Below are 21,879 nucleotides of genomic sequence, written 5' to 3' on the forward strand. Positions count from 1 at the left end.
TTTTTCCCCATTTTCTCTTTTTTTTTTTCCCGTGCCGGGACGGAATGCCCGCCCCCTCTCCTGCAGACCTGCGGGGTTTAACAGCAGGTAGAGGTGTCCGAAAAACGTTTAGATTGGCGCTGAGGGACGTGTTTTAGTGGGGAAATAGTGGTGGTAGGCGGTCTTGTAGGTGACTAGGTGAGCTCGGAGGTCTTTTCCAACCTTGCTGATTCTATGATGCACCGCAGCCCTTTGAGGATCTGCTCCTCTCCACAGCCTGGGCCTCAAAGCTGACCTTCCCCATTCCCCTGCTCTGCTCGCTGCTATTTGGTGAAGGAATGCAAGTTCCACGTAAAGCTCAACCTCTGCAGGCCTTTCCCATCCCTGGGATGCTGAGGGAAAGGGGACCCTGGCTCCCTGGCCTTGGCTACAAAGCTGTTTCTGGCCACGGCAAGGGACAGCACCTTGGCCAGCATGTCTGTTGGCATTTGGGCAGGTCTCAAGAGAGAAGGGCTGGCCTGCTGGGCTCTTGGCAGTGCTACGGGGTGACCTAAAGGAATTGGCAAGTGTTTGAATAAGGCAAATATTTCAAGGAACCAGTACGGTGCTATCTCTCTTGGCAGTGAAATGCCTTGTTGGCACTGCCAAGCCCCAGGTAAGGAGGCCTGTCCAGAAAAACAAGGGGTATAAGAATGCTGTTGAACTATGGAAGAGGTGAAAAGGAAATTATTAAAAATAAATAATAGTGTTGAAAACACTAGCTTAGATAGTCTGTAGGCAAATGAAGGTTGCAAAATGTGTAATTCTGGATGCTATGAATACTGGCAAGATGTACCTTTCAAATGTATTGTTAATTCATTGCAATCCTTAGAGCTTCTCCTAGTTCACTTCAAGCTCAAATATTACAAAATGAAGAATGGGTACCTCAATTTTGCTTCTGGGAAGTTGTGCAGAGCAGACCTTAGGAACATGGGCCTAGTCCAGTCAGCAGCGACAAAAATTGCAGTGCCACAGTGCTGTCCGATGGCAGCTGAGGTCAGCTGGGTGGTGGCTTCAAATCAGCCCTATTAGACAAAGATATTGATTAGGTTTGGTAAGTCAAAAGCTAAATTGTAGAAATAACTAAATTTAACTTGCTGCTGGATGCAGTGCTCCTAAATCAATATTTAGACATGCTACTGAGCAAACAGGCACCAGTTTGCAAAACTGACTGGCATTTTTCCTACGTGCTGAACTTCATTAGAATATATCAGATTCTTGCAGCAATTTAGTTCAAATAGCTGGATAGACTTGAATAGAAAATGTTAGTGCAATTTTGCCATGAAAACTTGATCATTACAAAACCAAGTCACTGTGTGTATTCGGAAACAATTCTGCATTCTCTGCAGAATTTTATTGCAGGGAGTAGTAAAGATACGTGGCACTAAAAGAGGAAGTTGAATTTCACTGCCAGCTGGCCATCATTTAAAGAAATTGCAATTCAGTGCCACTGATCAAAACCCTTCAGATTCTGGGCTGAGATTGTAGGATAAAATGTAACTTTGAAAACAAGTGAATTTTGCATAAAAAACAGAGACAATAAAGATGAGGCTGTAGGAAGCAGATTTTATAGAGTCCCTTTACAGAGCAAAACCTTGCTTGTACCATGCCTTATTTATTGTCCCATACTTAAATGCTATATAGTTATATCTAAAAATAATGAAAAAGTGTACTGAAAGTTTATTTTTATGTTTTTCTGGCCAAAAACAAACAAACAAACAAAAGTTGTTTTTATTGTCGGAACGATTTTTAAACTGTTTTTAGAATTAATTAGTTTTAATTTCTTTATTTAAAAGCTTAAAGCATTTTAAAGCCCTAATCTGCACCTTCAGCTGTCTCAGAGATTCTCTAAAGCTTCTGAGGTGATTTTTTTCTAGAGTGAGGAAATTGCACTTGGTTCATGGTCAGTGCTACAGGTAGGAAAATGCCCAGAAATACAGAACTTACCTGTGAAGATGAGATGAGAACTTCAGATTCTCAGCACAATCTATTTTTCCTATAGACAGCATGATGAAAGACTTTTCATCCATGTAGAACATTCCATGATTTCTTAATGCTGGATGTCTGCTTAAGCTGAAATACAGAAAAGCATGCAAAATTTGAAATGTTTAAGAACTATCATTAAATCTTTCATCTAACCAAGGTTTTTTTCCCTTACAGTAATGCCACTTATGCTTGGACCACCTAACCAAATTTCATCAAGATGTCAAAGATGTACCAAAATACTCAGTTAAAAAAAAAACAAAAACAAAAACAGATTACAAAATGTGATTTGCTCTTCAAAAGATAGATTTCCAATATGCCTTGGATATACTAAATTGTTTTCTGTAAATCACTACATTTTGCTTTTCTTTGCCAAGAAATATCAGAGTCAGGCACGGAGGAACAGTTTTTTGGTCCAAGAAAAAAATCAATGACCATCAAATGCCTTCTATGGTTGTTACTTTACATATACAAATTCTTTTCCCTCAGCAGACATCATAGAAAATGTTAGAAATTGGTATTTTTTCTTGTAGACAACTCAAGAATGGCATCTGTACATTAATCCTTAGGCACTGGCGTGGCTCTATAAACCTGAAAGCTTCGGTAACACATTCAGTTTTTAATGCTTCTTAAAAGCTCCTTGGTAATGTTCTATCTCCTACATCACCCTGTCACTCACTGCAAACCAAGTCCTCACAGAGAAGTTCCTGAAGGTCTCACGAGCACTGCTCCATTTCACATGGTATTATGCATGGCACATTTGTAATTCTCAGTTTTTGCTGACTGTATGCCATGTCTCCTGCTCTGAGCACTTGAATCAGTAACCACTAGCAACCAAGCCACTGATATCCTTTGACATTACACCACAGTTACTAGATGCTTATAGTTAGTATACTAAAAAAAATGCACTTGCAAATCCATCAAAAAATCACAGAACTCCCTTATTTTCCTAGGACATAGTTAAAGCAAATCTGTACATCTGACATTCCGTAGATGCATACCATCTTGCTATTCTTGGACCAAAGAACTAGCACTTCAATTCAGGCTATACCCATAAAGGGCCTCACTTGACACATCACTACTGCAAGGAAACACTCTGTTTTCATATTTGGCTGCTCCATAAATACTTGCCCATAAGGTCTTGCATAGACACAGACTCTGCTAAATTATGGTTGAATTAGATGATCCTAGTGGTGCTTTCCAACCTTAAGGATTTTATGATTCTGTGCTCTTTGCAAGATCCAGACTGTTGCAAAAGTTTCGTTTGCAGCAGTCTCTTCTTTCCGGCAGGGCTTTGCTTTTGTGGCAAGTGTTTGCAGCTCGGTCGTGCAGCATGCTAGATCCTGAGGGCAGTGTGGAGCACAAGCCTTCCTCTTCCTTCCCTAAAGTTTTTCTCATTCCTCTAGCCATGCTCCTTGCAATTACAGCACTCCTGCTCTTAGCGTTTTCCACCACTCAGCAGAAAGAGACTGATTTTTACACTTTTAAAGTTGTAAATATCAGGGGCAAACTAGTATCTCTGGAGAAATACAGGGGCTCGGTAAGTGCACGCTCCTCGCATGTTTGTGGAAGCCAAGGGGGGTGGAGAGATTGGACATTAACCCGATGCATGCACAGAGATTTGCATTTGCGACTCTTGAACTGATCTGGAGTGTTGCCTGTGCTTGCTTTGATATCGCTCCGTAGGTCTTTGCACTCTTTAAATAAAGCATTTGCAGGTCTCACCTCTGTGTGTCAGAGTTTTCCTTCTGCAGGCTGCTCCCTGTATACGTGGCAGGCAGGGACTGCCTGTGCGCCTGTCCTTTGTGCAGCAGGATGAATTGCACTGGATGGCAGCTATTTAACTTAAAGCACATTACCTTCGTACATGTTACTTTTGGAACTTATTTCTGCCTTTTAACTGCATGAGTTTTAGTAATTTTTTTTTCCTGGATCCCATTTCTTTTAAAGTTCTGCATTAAAAAAAAAAAATGATCAGTGGTTAATGGAGTTAACAAATTTCACCGTAATTAGTAATACAGTGGTAAAAGATGAATGATTTATTGACAGTTATTTTTGTGTAAGTGCATTGTGAAAATGTAGCACATCATGCTACATTCTACTTGTTATACTAAAATCAACAAGATGAGCAAGAAAACATTTTTTATGATGTCTTTAAATTTCATTTAAATGCTACATTAAGGAGTTCTAGGCAGAGCTTACCAGTTTAAAAACAATTGCCCTGAATGTAATCTGATTGTTTTTCAGCGATTCGACAATTTAAGATGCTTAGTCCCTATAGAACAAGGTTAGGATAAGAAAAGGGACATAAAGTTCTTGCAGATAGATTCAGAAATTAGAGAAAATAAAACAACATAAAGCCCACAACCTCCACCCTTAGCATTCAAGAGGTGCATCTTAAGTGATGCTACCAAAAAAGGCAGGCACTGCTTTCACTTTCACTCTGAGCTTCAGCTTTGTGTTTCCACTATCCTTTTCACCCTCCTCAGTTACTTCACTCAGGTTATTGAGCCCACTGGTCCACAGTGGCAAATCATAAATCATTTGCAGGAACACAAGAGAAGGCCCATAGAAGGAGGGATATATTTTCCTGAACAGCTGAGTAAAGAGAAATACTGGTGGGTTTAAACCAAACGAGAGGCATTAAACTTTATCTGGTCAAAGTCCTCCTCCATTCACAATTTCGTTAGAAGACAAAGCAGAACTGGTCAAATGCACACTCAAATATCTATCTTGGAAAAAGAAAAACATGCAATCTACGCAGTATTTGCTTTATTTTTAAAGAGTTCCTTCCAAAGTCTCTGTCAATAAGACCTGTCACAAGGGCATGTTTTTTCTGTATGTCATCTACAAATCTGTCTGAATAAGCAAATACCACCTGTAGCTTTACTTCAGAGCCAGAATCTCTGGCTCTGGCATAGAAAGGAGTAAACGGGTGAAAATGGAGGCACTTGTTCCAGCCACCCTGCAGAATTCTGCATGACTTGCAGGTCCTCCAATAACTCATTATTAATCTAAATTATGTATTCAGATCATAGGGATAATTGTTCTTACCAAGAAAAAAGCGAGACTGATATTAATTCAACTTCCATTCCATTCAAGTGCATCTTGATACAAATTAGAAGTACTGTTGATCATAGAGTAAATAAGAAAAGTACTACATACAATTCTGAAATACCCTTTTTTCCTGATGTAAATACGTATTTAATATATAACCTGTCCTCCACTTTAATAAAAATATTAAAAAAGAGATGAGGAAGATCTTTCTTCTTGTGGGGGTATAAGAAATACAATTTCTAGAATGCTAGAAGTTTACGTATGTGCTACAAATTTGGCCTGGTACTACATCCACCTGAAAGCAGAGAAGGAGAGGAATACTACAACTGAAAAAAAAAAAAAGTACCACAAGTGCTGTAGATCAAAAAGCTGGCTGTTTTACTCCCTTGCATGAGAAGGTGATTCTGCTATGCTTTATCCAGGCTACCATACTGATGTTGATCCATCTACTTTAAACATGAGGAGTGGTGATGGTTGGTTGACAAGAACCAATGGGATGCAGATAAGATTTGTCTTACCAGAACACCTGTCTAAATCAAGAAAGTTTATATTTTATCATCTCCATCAGATGTGCTCTAAGTATGAAGCAGTATTCTTTCCAAAAATACATTTGTCTGGGAGTTAGAAGTCTCACATCAGCTGTTCCCTGCTGTGTTTATACTCATCTAGATACAATAGTACCAACCTGTCTGCCTTCCTGCCTACCACACAATGCATACAGTGTGCTGGGGTGTAATATAGCACTGCTAGGACAGTTCTTTGGGAACCCTGAAGCAAAGATATTATAATCTTTTAAAGCACTAGGCACTGCTACGACATATAGCATTATTTTACTGTGGAAAGCAATGCTAGGCACCTTGCATCCTAGCTCTCTGCAGTCTGAGAATGTAGTATTATTGAATGTGTATAAGTATAGGGTATTGATACTTAATCACTGTACAAATAATTGCTATAATAATTGCTACTTTAATCCATGAAAGTAACAATTGAGTCAGTTTAATCTTACATTTGTAGCTGATCTTTTCATCAGCCAGATGGGGACAGTTAAGAACATGAGCATCTACCATTTCTGATAAAAGATCCACAAACAATTACTTTAAAGGTGATAGATTCTTAAATCTCTAGGGTACACTATGTAAACATCAAGTAAACCAAGAACTGAATTTGCAGTGTTGAATAGATGAATTCACTATGAGAATGCATCGGTTTTCTAAGGAAAGTAAAGGAAAGGATAATATTAAAAGACAACAGTTTATATAGAATTCAGATTAAATTGGTTTTGAAAGGTTCAGGTCGAATTGTTGGCATTGCACACTAGGTGGTGTGCTTGACTTGCACTCTCAGAGCCTAAGGTGGGAGAAGAGTCAAAGGGAATACTGAGCTTAATTTAAATCATTAATAGTTGTCAAAGTACAATCTCTTTATGAGGACAAGAAGAATAGCTGTTATTTATTAAAAGAAAACAAAAAAAATACAAATTACCACATTTAATCACTTGTGGTACCAGACAGAAACGCTTATGAGATAGCTTGGTAAAGGCTTTTAATCATTCTATTCAGAATACAAGTTTAATTTGCAATGCTGACAGTTTGTGAAAGAATGCATCATAAAATCATCGTGTCTTCTCATAAAAAAAGGAGAGGGGAGGAGAGGGAACAGGAAACAGAGAGGAGAGAAAATCCTAAACCCTAATTATATGGCATATATTTAAAATTTCAAGTAGAGATCTTAAATGTAGTTTGAATGACTACGGTGCTCTGGAAGTTAGCTAGATGGCTCCAGATAGTATTTCATATGCAAGTTTATAGGGATTGCTTAGACTGTGTTTTGTTAACACACTACAACACAAAGATTGCATCAGCTTCTACTTTAGAAGATTACCTTTCTGTTTTCCAGGGAAAACAAATAGGGCTGCTCAGAAAACACTTGAAATATAGCCACACACTTGCCTATACAAGGCACAAAACACACAACATGTTTAACATAAGAAATTATAAACACCAACTTCACCTTAGCTTTCTCTTTATTGCTTCCTGCACCTACAGGAACTTCACCCTATCATTCCATACCTTACCCAGATTATGAGCTTTTATCTGAGAGTTTGGGTTTGAGACTTAATGTTATTTGTAGTGCTGTATTTTTCATATATTAATTATATATTTTTGATGTGCTCTATTCATATTTCCTACATAATCTTATATTTTGCATAAAATCACCTGCATAGGAACCTGGAACAATGGTAACATTAGAATCCAAAGTTTACATTGAGCAAAGGCAGCAGTCACAGACATGAGTATGGAGGCTGAGTTAGGATAGATATATTTATATATACTTTTTTGCTGTGTAACTTTGATCAGATCAATTAACATCTCCAGGCTTTAGGCTCCCTTCTTGCTGCACTGAGCCCTTCAGCACTGCTGTCTCACACTGACAATAATGAAGCCTACATGCCAGCTTCCATGAAGCTTCCTAACTATTGCAGAAAGATTGATGCGAATAGCTACTGTTGTTGTAGCAATACTGGGGAATATACTGGCGATGATGACTGAATTTAAACTTTTTTTTGCAATTTAAAATGAAGCACAACTTCTGGGCTGATGTATAATCTGTGGAAACCCACTGGATTCACTAGGTGGTATAATATTTGCATTGGCTTATTACTCTTAAAGAATGGTTTGAAAAAAGAATATAATGTAAAGAAACCTCGCCATAAGCTGCACACTGCTACTTTTATTAATAAAATCATACTGTATCTAAAAGGTCTGCAATATTCAGCTTTATTCTACTCTCAAGAAAACTTTAAAGTGGGCACTTACTTCACTACTTTGGATCTGTAATTGGGGCAGTAAACCTTCATATTTCAGATGTTGCCATTCTGTCATAAATGAGTAGACAATCTAGAAGTTGTGTGCATCCATTTATCATTGCCAGCACATCTACACTGGCTGTGATAAATGGATCAGCCAGTTCTGAGTACTAAATTCCTTACAAGAAAAGATGTTGCACAACAGATGCTGTACAACAGATAAATGGACAATCAAAAACAACCATTAATGTGCAGATTTCTTCCAGGCAACTGAATATTGCTCAGCTGAATGGTCACTTCTTAAGAATGCTTAGAAACTATCCAAAATGCAGAACAGAGAAGCTCTCCATAGGGTAGGCTCTCCATAACTGGAAATTAAGATTACTTAGTAGTTTGTTGATTATATTCACAGTTGCCCAATGGAAATTCATAAAAGAAATACATATCTTAAATCTTTCTGTCGTGAACAAAACTTAATGCAGTTTCAAACATGAGTGTTCAGTCACAGTTCTGCAGAAAACCTCATTTTTTGAAACTGAGCTGCATCCCAGCCTACCTGTTGGAAAACTGACACGTGCAGCATTTTTTAATCTCTCACCCTCTTCTTCTTCAGGTGTCATTAGTTGTCAACGTTGCAAGTGAATGTGGGTTTACAGATAGTCACTACAAGGCCTTACAACAGTTACAGAAAGACCTCGGCCCATATCATTTCAATGTGCTGGCATTCCCATGCAATCAGTTTGGGCAGCAAGAACCAGACACCAACAAAGAAATAGAGAGTTTTGCACGAAAGACATACGGTGCCTCCTTTCCTATGTTCAGCAAAGTCGCAGTCAGTGGAGCTGGTGCAATTCCTGCTTTCAAGTACTTAATTGGTGAGTAATCTGGAATGGTAATGGGTTGCTTCCCCAGTGTAGAATTCCTGACACAGGATACTGTCTGATTAAAAATAATGCCTATGACTGCGCACACAGGACCACAGCACAGAATTTTCAGAAGACAAAAGTCATTGAGCCAGCCCTCCTGCACAAGGCAGGACTTCTATGTCAATACAACAGGTTTGTCTAGCTTTTAGAAAATACTTCAAGGGATGAAGAACTCTACAATAGCAAATGCCCAGTAAGAGCTAGTCACTTCTTTTGTCTTGAAATATTCTCCTACATGCATACAACACCTGATCTTCATTTTTTCCCACTTTGTAATCTTTTAAGCAGTTCTCCTGTGATACAACTGCTGCAGGTGGGATTTAAAGATTCATCTAATGATCTTTATGATAAGTGGAAGCAAAGTGCCTACATGATTTACTTCTTCACCAAAAAGTGAAACCAGCCACTAAGAGTTAATCTTGAATACTTCCTTCCTCATTCCTTATCAAACATTGCAACAGCCATGCTGTACTATTCTTCCAGTTTTGATCTGTATTATAGCTAAATGCTACTTGAAGAGGCTTTGTTCATTCTTGGCAGACAGCTAACAAAATACACTGTAAAGCAATATATTCTCTATCGAGACACTTTTTCATTTACTGAATAAACACTCTAAAATACCATTTAAATGCCAGACTTAAATGACAGCCTTTATCTAATGTGAAAGAAATGTCTTCCAGGAATTATTTATAAAAAAGACCAAGATGACATGGTATCACAAACTGCACTCTGCAAGAACCATGCCACTTCTTATTCTCTCCAACACCACAATGTTCTCCCACACATCACTGAATTTAAAGGAGTTCCACTACTATTTTTGGCTACCCAAAGCAATCCTTCCCCCAGGTGGATCTTTCTGCTAGTCAAAATTCCCTTTAATTCTCTACATGCTCTTCCATTTCTGTTTTTCCCTTTGAGTTTGTCACTACAGACATGTCACATGATACTTGCATGCCTTTTCCTTCCGTTTGCCCACACGCAAAGGGAAGCTGCTGGAGGCAGTATATTTACTGCAGCTTAACAACCAGTCAACCATGTAAGTCTGTCGGTATACTGAGAATACTCTGAAATATCTTTGGATCCCATATGAGATTTTCTCTATTGTATAATCAGTGGAAAAAAGATGCTAATTTGTCTGTAGGGTCTGTGCTTGTGCCATTAGTGTAATGAGACTCCTTGTCTTACTCAAAATCCCGAACATTTTGTTAGTTATGTAAAAGATAGTAAAGGCTGAAAATACCACTGTAGTGAAATGAATATGTAGTTGCGGAGAGAAAGAGTAGCATATGAGAATTAGGAGGAAACCTCCTAGAATAATTTACCTTGTTACTTCTTCACATAGCATTTCTTGAAATATTCTTCTGAAGCATACAATACCAGATGTTCATGGAGGAAAAATTCTGGATGAGCAAACAACTTGTCATTCTCAGTGCAGTTAGATTTTTTTATATCCCAAATTCCATTTCCTTATCAGTGTTCAACTGTTTCTAACCATCCATAGGGTACATACACGTCTCTCTCATGACTACAGTCCTTTCTTCTGTCTGTCTCAAGCTTGACTGTGCTTCCATCATTATTCTCCAGGGGACTAATGTCTAGTTAAATCTCCCTTTCAGACATCATTTTAATATTCACTCTGAATACCCTCTAGATTTGACATTCCTTCTTTCTTTGGTAAACATCAGATTGGTACAAATAAGAACTGAAGAACTGGTTAACATGACTTTCTTTCATTTTTCTTTTTTTTCCCCCCCTCCTCCCTGTAGATTCTACAGGAGAAGAACCAACCTGGAACTTCTGGAAATACTTGGTAGACCCCAATGGGAAAGTAGTAAAGGCTTGGGACTCTACTGTCTCTGTTGAAGAAATAAGACCTCACATTACAGAACTTGTGAGGAAAATCATCCTGAAGAAAAAAGATGAATTATGACTTTCAAAAATCATAGCAGGTCAATTACATCTTTACTGAGAATTAGGAATGGGCTCTGTCTTTCCACATTCCAAAAGAGAGAATATGCAGAAGGGAAAACATGACCAGTGGAATTGATATTCACCACCTTTAGAATGCAGAAAACAGATAAAATTTAATTACTTTTTAATTTAAATTAGTTTTTGCTATCCCCAAATATATTCTATTTGGCCCTTCCAAGAAAGAAGGTCGCATCAGCACCAGTTACTGTACCTCTAGCAAATAGGGTCAGGGTAACAAGAATTTCCCAGTTGGGATATTTCTGACATCTAAAATTCTGTTGTCATATTTTGATCACAATCTAAATGAAAAAATAAAGAATAAAAAGTGTGCGAGTGATTTAAAGCATATGCTAGGAAGAGGGCAAAAGCAGATACGTCCAGTCCAAGCCAACTGTATTGTATTTTTTTCTAGTTATGAAGGTCAAACATTTAATTTCATCTACCCATAAAGTCAGTTGTTATGGGCCTGAGGAAAACATTCATAAAACTTAAAAGAAACAGAATACAAAGTCTCTGTAAAAACTCTCTGAAAGCTATAAGATCTCAGCATTTTTTTCATCCAATAAAGATTATCAGATGACAGAAAAAGCCATCGGAACATCTGGAGGACGAGAGCCTGAAATGGTTGTTGCTTTCACAGCACTGTGGCTTAGAAGACTTACTCTCACCTCCTATAATTGATTCTAAGTTTATTTTTCAATGTATTATACCATCTGATTTTGCTGCACGTACAAACATTGGAGAATTAACGTTTTCCTATAGAACACATTTTTCAAACATTTGACTGTTGCATAATGCTACATTATTTAATGTTGCAAACGTTTAGTTGTACCCTTGTTTCAAAGGTAGCGCTCAGGCATCTATTCAAACTTCACACTGCAGAAGTTATTAGTGTATACTAAAATAATAACAATAACAATTACAGCCCCATTGTTCTTTGACAGAAATCTACTGAAAATCTTGTCAGCAAGAAGTCTTTTTATCAATAAAAACACAGTGTACAGATCCCCTGCTTTTAAACCCAGGAAGAAGCCAGTCTTGTCTAACGGCAGTATTATTGACAAGTGAATTTTGCTGCTTTGTAATGCTTTTTAAAGTAGCAAAAACAGTATTTGTCCATGCAGTTGTCAGGGTTCAAGCACATAAATAAGCCTTAATTGCTCTGGCCACGGTATGAACTTATAATGGCAGTGATGAGCTGGAATAGCTCTTCAGCATCCAGTCTTCAGCTGAAATCAAAGGCAAGCATTATGGCATGCACTGGCTTGCAGAAAAAAAAGGGGGGGGGGAGGAAGAACTATTGGAAATAAAAGAATTGATCTTAGAGTCCATTACAGAGCACACACTTTAACAGCTGCTCACTTCTGAGGTCTTGGACACGTTATATAGTCTGGTCTAAGGAAGTATAGAACTGGAGATGTTTTAGGGTTTGAAGAACGGCTCTGAGGGGCAGAGATTTACTGTACAAAGCAAGCTGAATTTCCCTGAAAGAATGCAAGGTCTAGGTGTTGGGTTTTTTTTTAATTTTTAGTTAGGGGTGGTAGAAAAAAAGAGGTGGAGAAAATAAAAGGAAGAAGTAACAGAAGTACAAAAGATAAAAAAAAAAAGGGATCAGGTAAGAAGGAAGAAATGGGAAGGAAATGAAAAGACAGTTTGCAATCAAAGACACTTTAGGATAAATAGAGGGTGGAAATGTTCAGTTATATTGAAACTAATAAACATACTCCAAGCTGTATCAGCTAATTCTCTCTTGGAGCATAGCTTCAGAGTACAGGAAATTGGTACAAGTGGCAGTGAACATATCTATATTTTTCTCTGATGGAGAGAAAAGTGGATGACACCATCCATTCAGTCATTTGGTCTATGCTTACATCAATCACTCAGGACAGTTGTTACAAAGTAAAGTGACAAAAAAAGCAGAATCAGACTAGGCCAGCAGTGTGCTGGGACAAAGAACCCAACTACTAAGAAAGGAGCTCTTTTATGACTATAGTTATTTATCTTTTCTGTCCATTGATGCCAATGCAGTGCTCTGACATGCTGTTAGCAGAAAGCAAGAGCCAAAAGTATTTTCCATATAAAAGATGTTTCTATTAGCTGAAGCCCTGATGAGCCCAGATCATGCTTTGCAAGCCATTTTAAGCCCTCTTCATTTCAATTTAGGATGTCCAACTCCAAATAGAAATCCGGACTTACATAAATGTGGTCTTGCATTCCCTATTAGATAAATACTGAAAGTCTAAAAAGATGTCATGTCAATGACCAGTTGCAAAGAGCTCATTCTACATGGACAAATAATCTCTGGGTTACTTTAAAGGCATTACAAAGCAAGGGGAAAAAAAGCTTTCACTCAATAATACTGCAATTGGACAGGACTAGATTCTTCTTAAAGCATCCTAGGGTTAAGAGCAGGGGACCTGTACATTGTGTTTTTGCTGAGGTAAAAATAATTTTTGCTGTCAAGATTTTCAAAGGTTTTCTGCCAAAGAACAGTGAGGCTGTAATTGTTAATGTTATTATTTTAGTAGGAGTTAAGAAGTTCTGCAGTGTGAAGTCTGAGCAGACACCTGAGCGTTATGGGGTTGGTGCTCTTCTTAACAAATTGCCAATTTAAAGAGAATTAGTATTACAAATGCAGGCTTTGAAATGTGAACAGGCACATGGCTTTAAGCACATGAATACTCCCTTTGAAGTTAACAGAAACATTTTTATGATTGAGCATGTGGCATATATTCCACCTTTTGTCACATTGGAATTCTAGCCTGCAGAACAAATGTTTTGGTCTTTTAATGAAAGTTACAGAGGAAAAGTAAATATTCTTGGCTGCAGATTAGTTCACATCTAGTTCTTCATGATTACCTGCTCAAAAAAAAACCCAAAAAAATTGCAAACAAAATTGTGCTGGCATGTTGAGACTACTTTTCATCATGCAGAGATCTGAAATTACTTTTTCCCTCCAGCAGGTCCTGAAAACTGTAAAACAGCACTGAATTTATAGCATGAGACTAGCTGCTTTGCAGCCTGTCTGCTTTATAGAGAAAATAGGAGTTCGCCTTAACAGATGAGCATTTATGCATGGAGAGTGATTATGTTGATCACATAAGACTTGATCTCCTACAGCTTGCAAATCTGAAGGTGTAAACTCTTTGCAAGCCAATTTAAATGTTAAACTAACCACCTAGACACGTGACTGTCCTCAGTCATATCCCCTAGAGCATACCAGAGAAGAAAAAAGTCACTTAAAGGCCTAAATATGATATTAAAATCAGTCAAGACTATTGCAAACTTCCAGAATTTTGTCTCACAAAGCATGGAAATCAGGTCTGCATATATTCCAAACAGTTCTGAAATGAAATATATTACATTGAAATAAAACAATGGAACAGAGCATTATAATGAGATCAACACCAAGCCGCCTAGTTACCCTTATATCTACCTCTGGTATTTTTGTTATACACTAGTGATGTTTCAAGTTATTCTGGTCTGAAACACCATCAGCAAACCAAACAATTTCTCTCTCTTGGATGGTACCACTGTTACAAACAAATTAGCATCCACCTCAATAAATAGCTGAACATAATGTTTTTCAAAAACTAGATAGCCATACAATTAAGCAAAAACAAATTTGATGCTATCTTCAATTCTTGAATCAACCTATAACAATTGGACAGATCAATACAATGGGAAAAAGGTGTTTCACCAGAGGGGAATTGACAGAAGGACTAGCACAATAGAAAGGTGCTATAAGGGAAGGGAAAAAGATTGTTCACCCGTATCACAAGATTCCAGGTTTGCAGGAGAAAGCTCTACTAGAGATCCTTTCCCAGTGGCAGTCAGCCCTTAAATGAGGTCTAAGAGATTTGCAGCCAGGCTCCCCCCTTCCGGTCTCACAGCTGAATTGCCTTCACCTGTGCTTCCAAGGCTGACCAGGTCCATTCCCCAGGTGCTCAATCAGTGGTTCAGGCTGTGACTCAACAGTTCTCCTACACTATCAAATATGCATGTAAATGTATACTGCAGCTATTCATAGAGCCAAATGAAACTTAACAAGCTTATCTCTGACTCATTCATGGAAGAAGTTGAGTTAGCAGACAAATCAGGTGTTCTCTGTGACACAGTATTAGTACACTCTGGAGTAAAAACATCACTGGCAAAACAGGAAAGAGTTTGCAAACACACTGATGGAAGAGGCACTAAAAACACAGATCTATGAACTAATTCTGAACCATGTTAAAGCTACACAGAAGAGACACGTGGAGTAGAAGGAAATCCTTGAACTACATCTTAAAGTTTACCATTCAGTGAAGACTGTGTGAACTAATACTACACAGCTGACTCATCCATTTGGCCAGCTCACAAACATAGTACTGCCTATAGCGTAGGATCAGAAATAACAAAATTCAACTCCACTTCTCATCTTTTACATCATTTATGCCAGCTTTGCAGCAGAAAGATAGAGGCAACAGTGGGGACCTGTGTAGTGATAATGGCTAATATTTGCCAGCTGACTCTACCCAGGAGCTGAAGCTGGCACCAGTAACTTTCCTTTCTTAGCCTAGAAAACCTGACCTAAACTGTCAATCTACAGACCTAGGAGGAAAGACATGCTGTTTTATCTCAGAGCACTGCAAGATATTGTGTTTGACAAGAAGAACTTCTAAACTAATGGCAGAAAATGAAAGCAGTTGCAGGATTATTATATTTTGAGTAAGCAGTCTTGTGTTGTGAAAGTTAGGGATAGCATGAGTTCTGAAATGAAGTTGTCTACACAGATTCTTTTCTCTCTGCTCAGAAATAGCATCAACAGAACCAGGGTCAGATTCTTTCCTATAAGCACAATTGATGGAACTGGAATAGTAAAAGAAATAATGTTCTATAGTGACAGGAAAATACAATTTTTAGGAGAATTAACTTCAATAAGATTTGCTATGTGAACTCAGTTCTGTGGAATAAAACAGACAGAAATTAGAGAAATATTAACTTCATGGAGCTGCAGCTTTAGTTTTCTTAAATTAAAGACCGTGAGAAAGCTATTACTAGATTAGATAAAACAGTCTTATGTCTTTTTTCCCCTTTCTCTAAAAGTGCAGCTGTTTCATCATAATTGTGTTCATCTGAATTATGATACCATTGTATTTTTATCGAGTAAACACATGAATCCAACAATGATAAATGAAGAAAAGCTGTAGAGGAAAATGTCCATAATCCACAAATTGTTTCTCCATCTTCTAAAAAAGGGCAGAAGAGTCAAAAGTATTCTCATAATTAAAGTGCCTATACTACAAATAAATTTTCTAACCTTTTAGCAGAGTAAAACCACTCAGATTTTTTTTGTACTCTTTCTATATTGAAAACATTATTTTATTAGTGCTAGTATACTGTTCTCTCAAAGGTGCACTACTAAGCATTAGAGATACACAGTAAAATGTTTTCCTGTCATATAAGCATTTTAAATTTGAAGTCTCCTCTTCCAGATGAGAACAGAATATGCATATCTTGAGTTTTGAAGATAACAAACAATTTGGTTAAGGTGAAAATTTTTGCTTGGATAAAATCAATGAGAAATGTTTCAAGATTGATGTTCAAATATTCAAATGTTTAAAAATATACAGATAATGTAAGAGAAAAAATTATTTCACACCAAGAAATAGAATCTAGATGCCAATAAAGAGAGCTTTGATGACTTTAAAACTTATAAGTAGATATGGTGAATTTTGTCAGAACAGATATTTTTCCCCATATATTTCAGACTGGGGAACAGCTCGGTTATAAAAGAACTGCTCATTTCTCATAACAAAATTTTCTTTAAAATAAAACTCCTGCTAACCTTAGAGATGGCCAATCTCTTCAGCAAATAGCTGTGCTGAAGTGAACAGGAATAAATCATTGAGTGAAATTGTAAGATCAAACCACTGAATTATATGAATCATTTAATCTTATAGAATACTGGAAATTGCAGGTCACCAATTGCAGCTGTTAACTGCATGCATGGGAGATGTATTTTGTCAAAAAAGAGATTAAGAAACTTGGGACCAAAAGTTCATATAGTTCTAAAAAACAAAAATATTTCAGAGAGCTCACTTAAAAATTATTGTAATATGAATAATCTACGCCATAAACATGTAACACTATCATTCTTATAATATAGATTTTTTTTTTTAATGGATGGCCAGCCGATATGGATAAATCTTTCCCAAGTTTCAGGTGTGAAGCTGTTAGCAACAAAAAGGTTTAATTGCACCTGCAGATAGAAAGTTCAGAGAAAATTATTTCAGTGCTTAAAGAAGATGAGAGAGCAGAGACATTCTTTTGTTATCAGTCACTACGAAAGAGCAAGTAATTAATTTATATTAAAAAATAATAATAACAAAAAGCAGTAATTACTGCAAGTATAAAAGTGGATGTATAATCATCTATTTGTTAGAAACAAGCTTGTGAATTTCCACATCAGCCTGGAAATACCTCTCCCTTTGATTACTTAATTTGCTCTGGTTGAGTTCTCTGTCAGTTCTACCTGTGAAGATAAAAGTTCATTGCTTTTCCAGTCTTTTACCTCTGACCGTTTCTTTTGATTCTTCCCCTGATGCCTCTTTCTGACTTAATTTAAGTTCAAAGCCTCAATTAACAAAGTATGAAAGTATTATGCCTATTAATGGTTATTCTTAAAATGCCATTTAGTAGGTCAAACACAATAGATGAAAGGAGGAAAAGGGGTCCAATGGAAAGTGTAATAATTTGAAGACATTCCTATTTTGTCTTTTTTGTGGCTTTGTTCATAATCAGTATTCATTTTTTTCCTTTCTCTAATAAAAGTAGGGCAAAAGACTATAAAAAAAGGTGTTTATGATGCTTCTGTTGGCAAAGTTTTGAACAAGAATATGTCTTTACACAGGATGAAAAAGGATGTAGGTTAATTGCATTTTAGCACAACAGACTACAATCAATTGCTGGAATCATTCTGACTTGGCTCTCAAAAATGCTCTCACCATACTTTTGTGCCACCCTCCATCTCCACTTCTGTTAGAAAAAACCATTCCACTGATGTAGCCAAAATTCAGTTGACCAACATCAAAGCAATTTCTCATGAATCTGTCCTAAGACATGTTCTTCCTTAAGTTCCATACCAGATACCTGAGCTCCATAACTGCTACAGATGACAGTATCAACAAGTAAAAATGACCTCATTTTATGGTACATTTTTCCTCTGTTTTATATTCTTCAAAACATCATTTATAAGCACTCTAATATCTACTGAAAATCCCCCTGAAGAATTCTGATTTAAAACAACATCTAGTATCTTCAAAATGTCTTGTCTGTCACTCAGAGCAATTCCACCCATTGCAGCTCTGTAGTAAACATGTGCTTTGATAAGGAAGGACACAAATTAAGAGACAACAATCACATGCCTTATTGAATATTATTATATTCAGTGGTACCCAGTGACAAGACGAGATATTCAGGTAGAACCTCATGTGTCCCCATTTATGCCTACCAGGAAATACTTTCTTTTTTTTACTGTGCAAGTACCTGAGCACAGACATGTTGCCCAGAGAGGTTGTGCAGTTTCCCATCTGGAGATCTTAAGTTGTCTGTACATGGTTGTGGTCAACCAGCTCCAGGTAGCCCTACTAGAGCAGGAGGGTTGGACCAGATGACCTCTAGAGGTCTCTTCCAACCTCACCTGTTCTGTGGTTAATAACTGCTGTGCAAATGTAACTGGTTTGAAAGACCCATAAAGTGTCTTGAAAACATACAAAACCAAAAAGAATATACTTCTTTTTTATCATTCCTTCAAATGACAGGTTATGTTGGACAACTGCTCCTTATCTTCATTGCTGAAGTGAAAAGGAATTTGAAACTGAATACAGCTTTCTAGTGTCAGCCAAAGGTACAAGGGCTATGGAAATTGATTCTCTTTACATCATTTCAAAATTAAGTAGCATTCCCAATATGGAAGACAAACTATCTCTCAGCACCAGCAGGGAGGAAAAAAATGAGCTTTAGCAGCTAGGAAATAAAATGTCAAGAGAAGAAAGCATATCATTGCTTGTGACTAACACAGTATCAGGAGTGAAAAGTCTTCCTGTAGTTATATACAATACATGTACCAAGAAGGAATACACCATGTGACTTCTTCCCCAACAAACTTAAAGCACTGTCATCCACAGTGAGGTTGAACCAACGCATATGCTATTATTCTGATTGCTTATGGAACACTGCAGTATATTTTTTAAAATCTAAATACATTTTAAATGCATTTTTAAATGCAGGGGAAACATACATTTCCATTGTCAGCCAACTACATACAGAAAAATTCCCCCACCAGGGTTATTATTAATATTTTTGTATTTTAATAAAATGCTATCGTAGTAATTGGAAGCAATACTTTGAACTTTTTGTAATTCTCTGTTCAAAGGTCTCACACATTTTGTGAATAACAAGTATCCTCAGCTTTCCTATCAGAAGAAAAATAATTGAGACTTCCAATAGACATCTCTGCTTCCAGACTCAGGCATGAGAGACAAATAGGTGATGGCATATTTTGGTATTTGCAGAATAGATAAATAGCCCAATCTTTCATCTCACAGGACACAGAAAAATGAATTAATACCTGTGAAGCAACCAAAACTATTAGAACAGAAACACAGCTGAAATAACTGCATTCACAGTACGTATGGTAAACACTCAGCAGATCAACTTTTCATCATATATTAGAAGAGTGAGAAAATAAAATATTTAGAACCTCAATGTCAAGTGAGATAAAATCTCTTAAGAAATAGTGTGTGATCATGTTATCAATTGTAAGTCTGGCATTTCTAAATTCTGAGTAACCTCATATTATTTGAATATAATTTTCTAAGTGTAATTTCTTACATTTGAAAACGAATAGAAAAAATAGTGAAATTTCATATTGTCAATCATGAGAGTCATCTGGCATATTTCAAACTAGCATACAGAACTTTGTTACATGTATTAATTAATTAAGCGTTACTACTTGCCATTACATTTGTGAAAGAGAACTAAATGAAACATGTATTTCAACTCCTAGATTTAAATGTATTTGCTGAGAGAAAAGGAATGGGGACAAGGAAGAAACTTGCATTCAGTTCCAAGCTTCATACATAAATAATATCTAATGAACTTAGTCTTCTTCCTATTCCCCCAAATCCAGGTCTTCTTTGCCTTGTCATGTGAATTTGCCTGTGCTCACACATTGTAATTATGCATCCCTTAAACTTCTGTTCCCTTTCTAGTTTAAAATATCACTCTGTCATCTGCATCACTCTTATGTGACAGAACACATTGCCTACACCAAGTAATGTCAGTTTGAGTTGTAACTCCTAATCAGGACTAGTTACTCAATCACAATACAACTATTTTGTTTAATTACAAAAAAATTGCCACAAGATTATTTTTGGAAGCAATTTAAGCAGCTGTCTGCCTATTGATAATGGTTAAGGAATAACTTTCTACACAGATCTGAGAGTGAGGGCTGAAGTTGATCTAGACAGCAGCACCTCTTAAAGCAGTCCACAATTAATTTTCTGCTTTTTTAGAAGCTCAGGGAGTAGAAACAAATTCCACAAATGTTATGAATGAAGGACTGTAATAGCCATGATTCAATCACAACATGTAGTAACACTATCAATATAACTGAAGTAAAAATACTACCTTCTGATCTTTAGTAGATCATTCTACTGTATGCATTCTGAATAAATCAATCCTCAATTTTATCATAAAATAACTCATCTGATTCTCAATTCATCTGAATAATACAGGTAACTAGATTAGAACTATAATCTCATAGTAATCTGGCCATTTTCTTTCTTGAGATCACATACCAACAAAAAAAACAACAGCCAACTAATTGAAGAATATTTATACTTTTTGACAAATAGACCATCCTAATGTAGAGAGAGTACATGCAGTAGTGAAAAACACCTGTGTTAGGACTCTAAGTGGCCACTGATGAGTCCTGATTATTCTCACCGGGTTAGCCTCCGCCCTAACCCCATAATCATTGGTCCATGTGCCCTATTTAAATTAATATCTAGGTTGCTTGACTTTTCTTAAGGTACATCAGCCGTTTACCCAGGTTCAGTCCTATCTCCTACTTAGTATACTACTGTATACTATGCTCTTAGATGAATCCTAGGCATGTATTGTAAGTAACTTGTGTTACAGTCTATTTCCTAAATGGGTCCTAGATTTAGTATCTTACCTTATCTAGGTCTCTTTGGCAACTGTTGTTGTTACCAGCCTCACCCTATTTAGGTGTTGTGGGAATGTACCCTGGCTGCTGAAGACCCCACTTGCCTGTGGATCATTTCAAGGTAAAACCTGAAATTAAAATGTGGAGCATTAGCTGAATTACTGTGGTTTTGCAAAATAAGTTTGGGCTCTCTCACTGTTGTAACAACATCCTTTCCTCTTTAAAAACTTTTGCTTGAAGTGACTTTGTGTCACTTGTGTAACAAAGTACTTAAAATCATAAATTCAATTGAGTGGGAAGGGATGCTTCAAGGGTATCTAGTCTAGCTCCCCTGTAGTGAACAGGGACTCCTACAGCTCTATCAGGTCCAGCTTGACCTTGAATGTCTTCAGAGATGGGCATTCATCATCCCTGTGCTCTAGCCTTTTTTGCAGCTTGAAAAGACCAACCTCAGCAGTGCTGAGGACTGGGTCTTTGGAGGGGCTGCATATACCTCTGGCTCTCCAGAGGACTTTTTCTTATGCTGCTTTCTGTAGGTAAAGTACACCCTGAGGTACACCTGATGAACTCGCAGGTGTATCTCAAACTGAGATCTCCCCACCTTTCTCTCACAGATGGCTCTTTCCTCAACGGGGAATGCTGGCTGCCTGGGCACCACTTCTTAAAAAACAGATAACAAAAAAGTGGTATAAAACCACTGAAATGAAGACCTCTGTGAGGTTGGCCTCTGAGAAAAACAAAGTATAATGTTATCCTCATCAAACCAAGGGGCTCTGAGCTTACAGGCGTATGGAGCTCCCTGAACTCCCTCCTCGATTTGGGACCGAGTGCTGAGGGAGAACCGAGCCCTTCCGAGAGGCGCTGCCCTTCAGGCCGTCTCTGCCTCGGAGGAGCGGACGGCGCCG

The 21,879-nt window shown here is 37.4% G+C and overlaps 1 protein-coding gene and 2 long non-coding RNA genes across 3 annotated transcripts; 2 read left to right on the plus strand and 1 right to left on the minus strand.

Annotated features, from left to right (window-relative positions):
* Positions 1-21,842, minus strand: LOC109369324. The gene is made up of 5 exons (XR_002118254.2): positions 21,758-21,842; positions 20,984-21,102; positions 3,727-3,953; positions 1,966-2,091; positions 1-1,043 (listed from the first exon to the last, which is right to left on the minus strand). It is a non-coding gene; the product is annotated as an uncharacterized LOC109369324 (long non-coding RNA).
* Positions 3,160-11,091, plus strand: GPX7 (glutathione peroxidase 7). The gene is made up of 3 exons (XM_003208870.4): positions 3,160-3,541; positions 8,478-8,739; positions 10,557-11,091. Exons 1-3 carry the CDS (start codon positions 3,335-3,337, stop codon positions 10,718-10,720), a joined length of 633 nt encoding a protein of 210 aa, XP_003208918.1. The 5' UTR covers positions 3,160-3,334; the 3' UTR covers positions 10,721-11,091.
* Positions 19,074-21,759, plus strand: LOC116216996. Its single transcript, XR_004160819.1, has 3 exons — positions 19,074-20,926; positions 21,037-21,095; positions 21,589-21,759. It is a non-coding gene; the product is annotated as an uncharacterized LOC116216996 (long non-coding RNA).
* Positions 21,843-21,879: the final 37 nt, after the last annotated feature.

The sequence above is a fragment of the Meleagris gallopavo genome, chromosome 10 (genome assembly GCF_000146605.3).
Source record: "Meleagris gallopavo isolate NT-WF06-2002-E0010 breed Aviagen turkey brand Nicholas breeding stock chromosome 10, Turkey_5.1, whole genome shotgun sequence".
NCBI lineage: Eukaryota > Metazoa > Chordata > Aves > Galliformes > Phasianidae > Meleagris > Meleagris gallopavo.

What these genes read in the sequence shown, in the direction of transcription:
- GPX7 (XM_003208870.4), top strand. Translation starts at nt 3,335, where the DNA reads ATGCTAGATCCTGAGGGCAGTGTGGAGCACAAGCCTTCCTCTTCCTTC. An exon ending in TGGAGAAATACAGGGGCTCG is followed by an intron (nt 3,542 to 8,477) that starts GTAAGTGCACGC and finishes CTTCTTCTTCAG; the next exon opens with GTGTCATTAGTTGTCAACGT. An exon ending in TGCTTTCAAGTACTTAATTG is followed by an intron (nt 8,740 to 10,556) that starts GTGAGTAATCTG and finishes TCCTCCCTGTAG; the next exon opens with ATTCTACAGGAGAAGAACCA.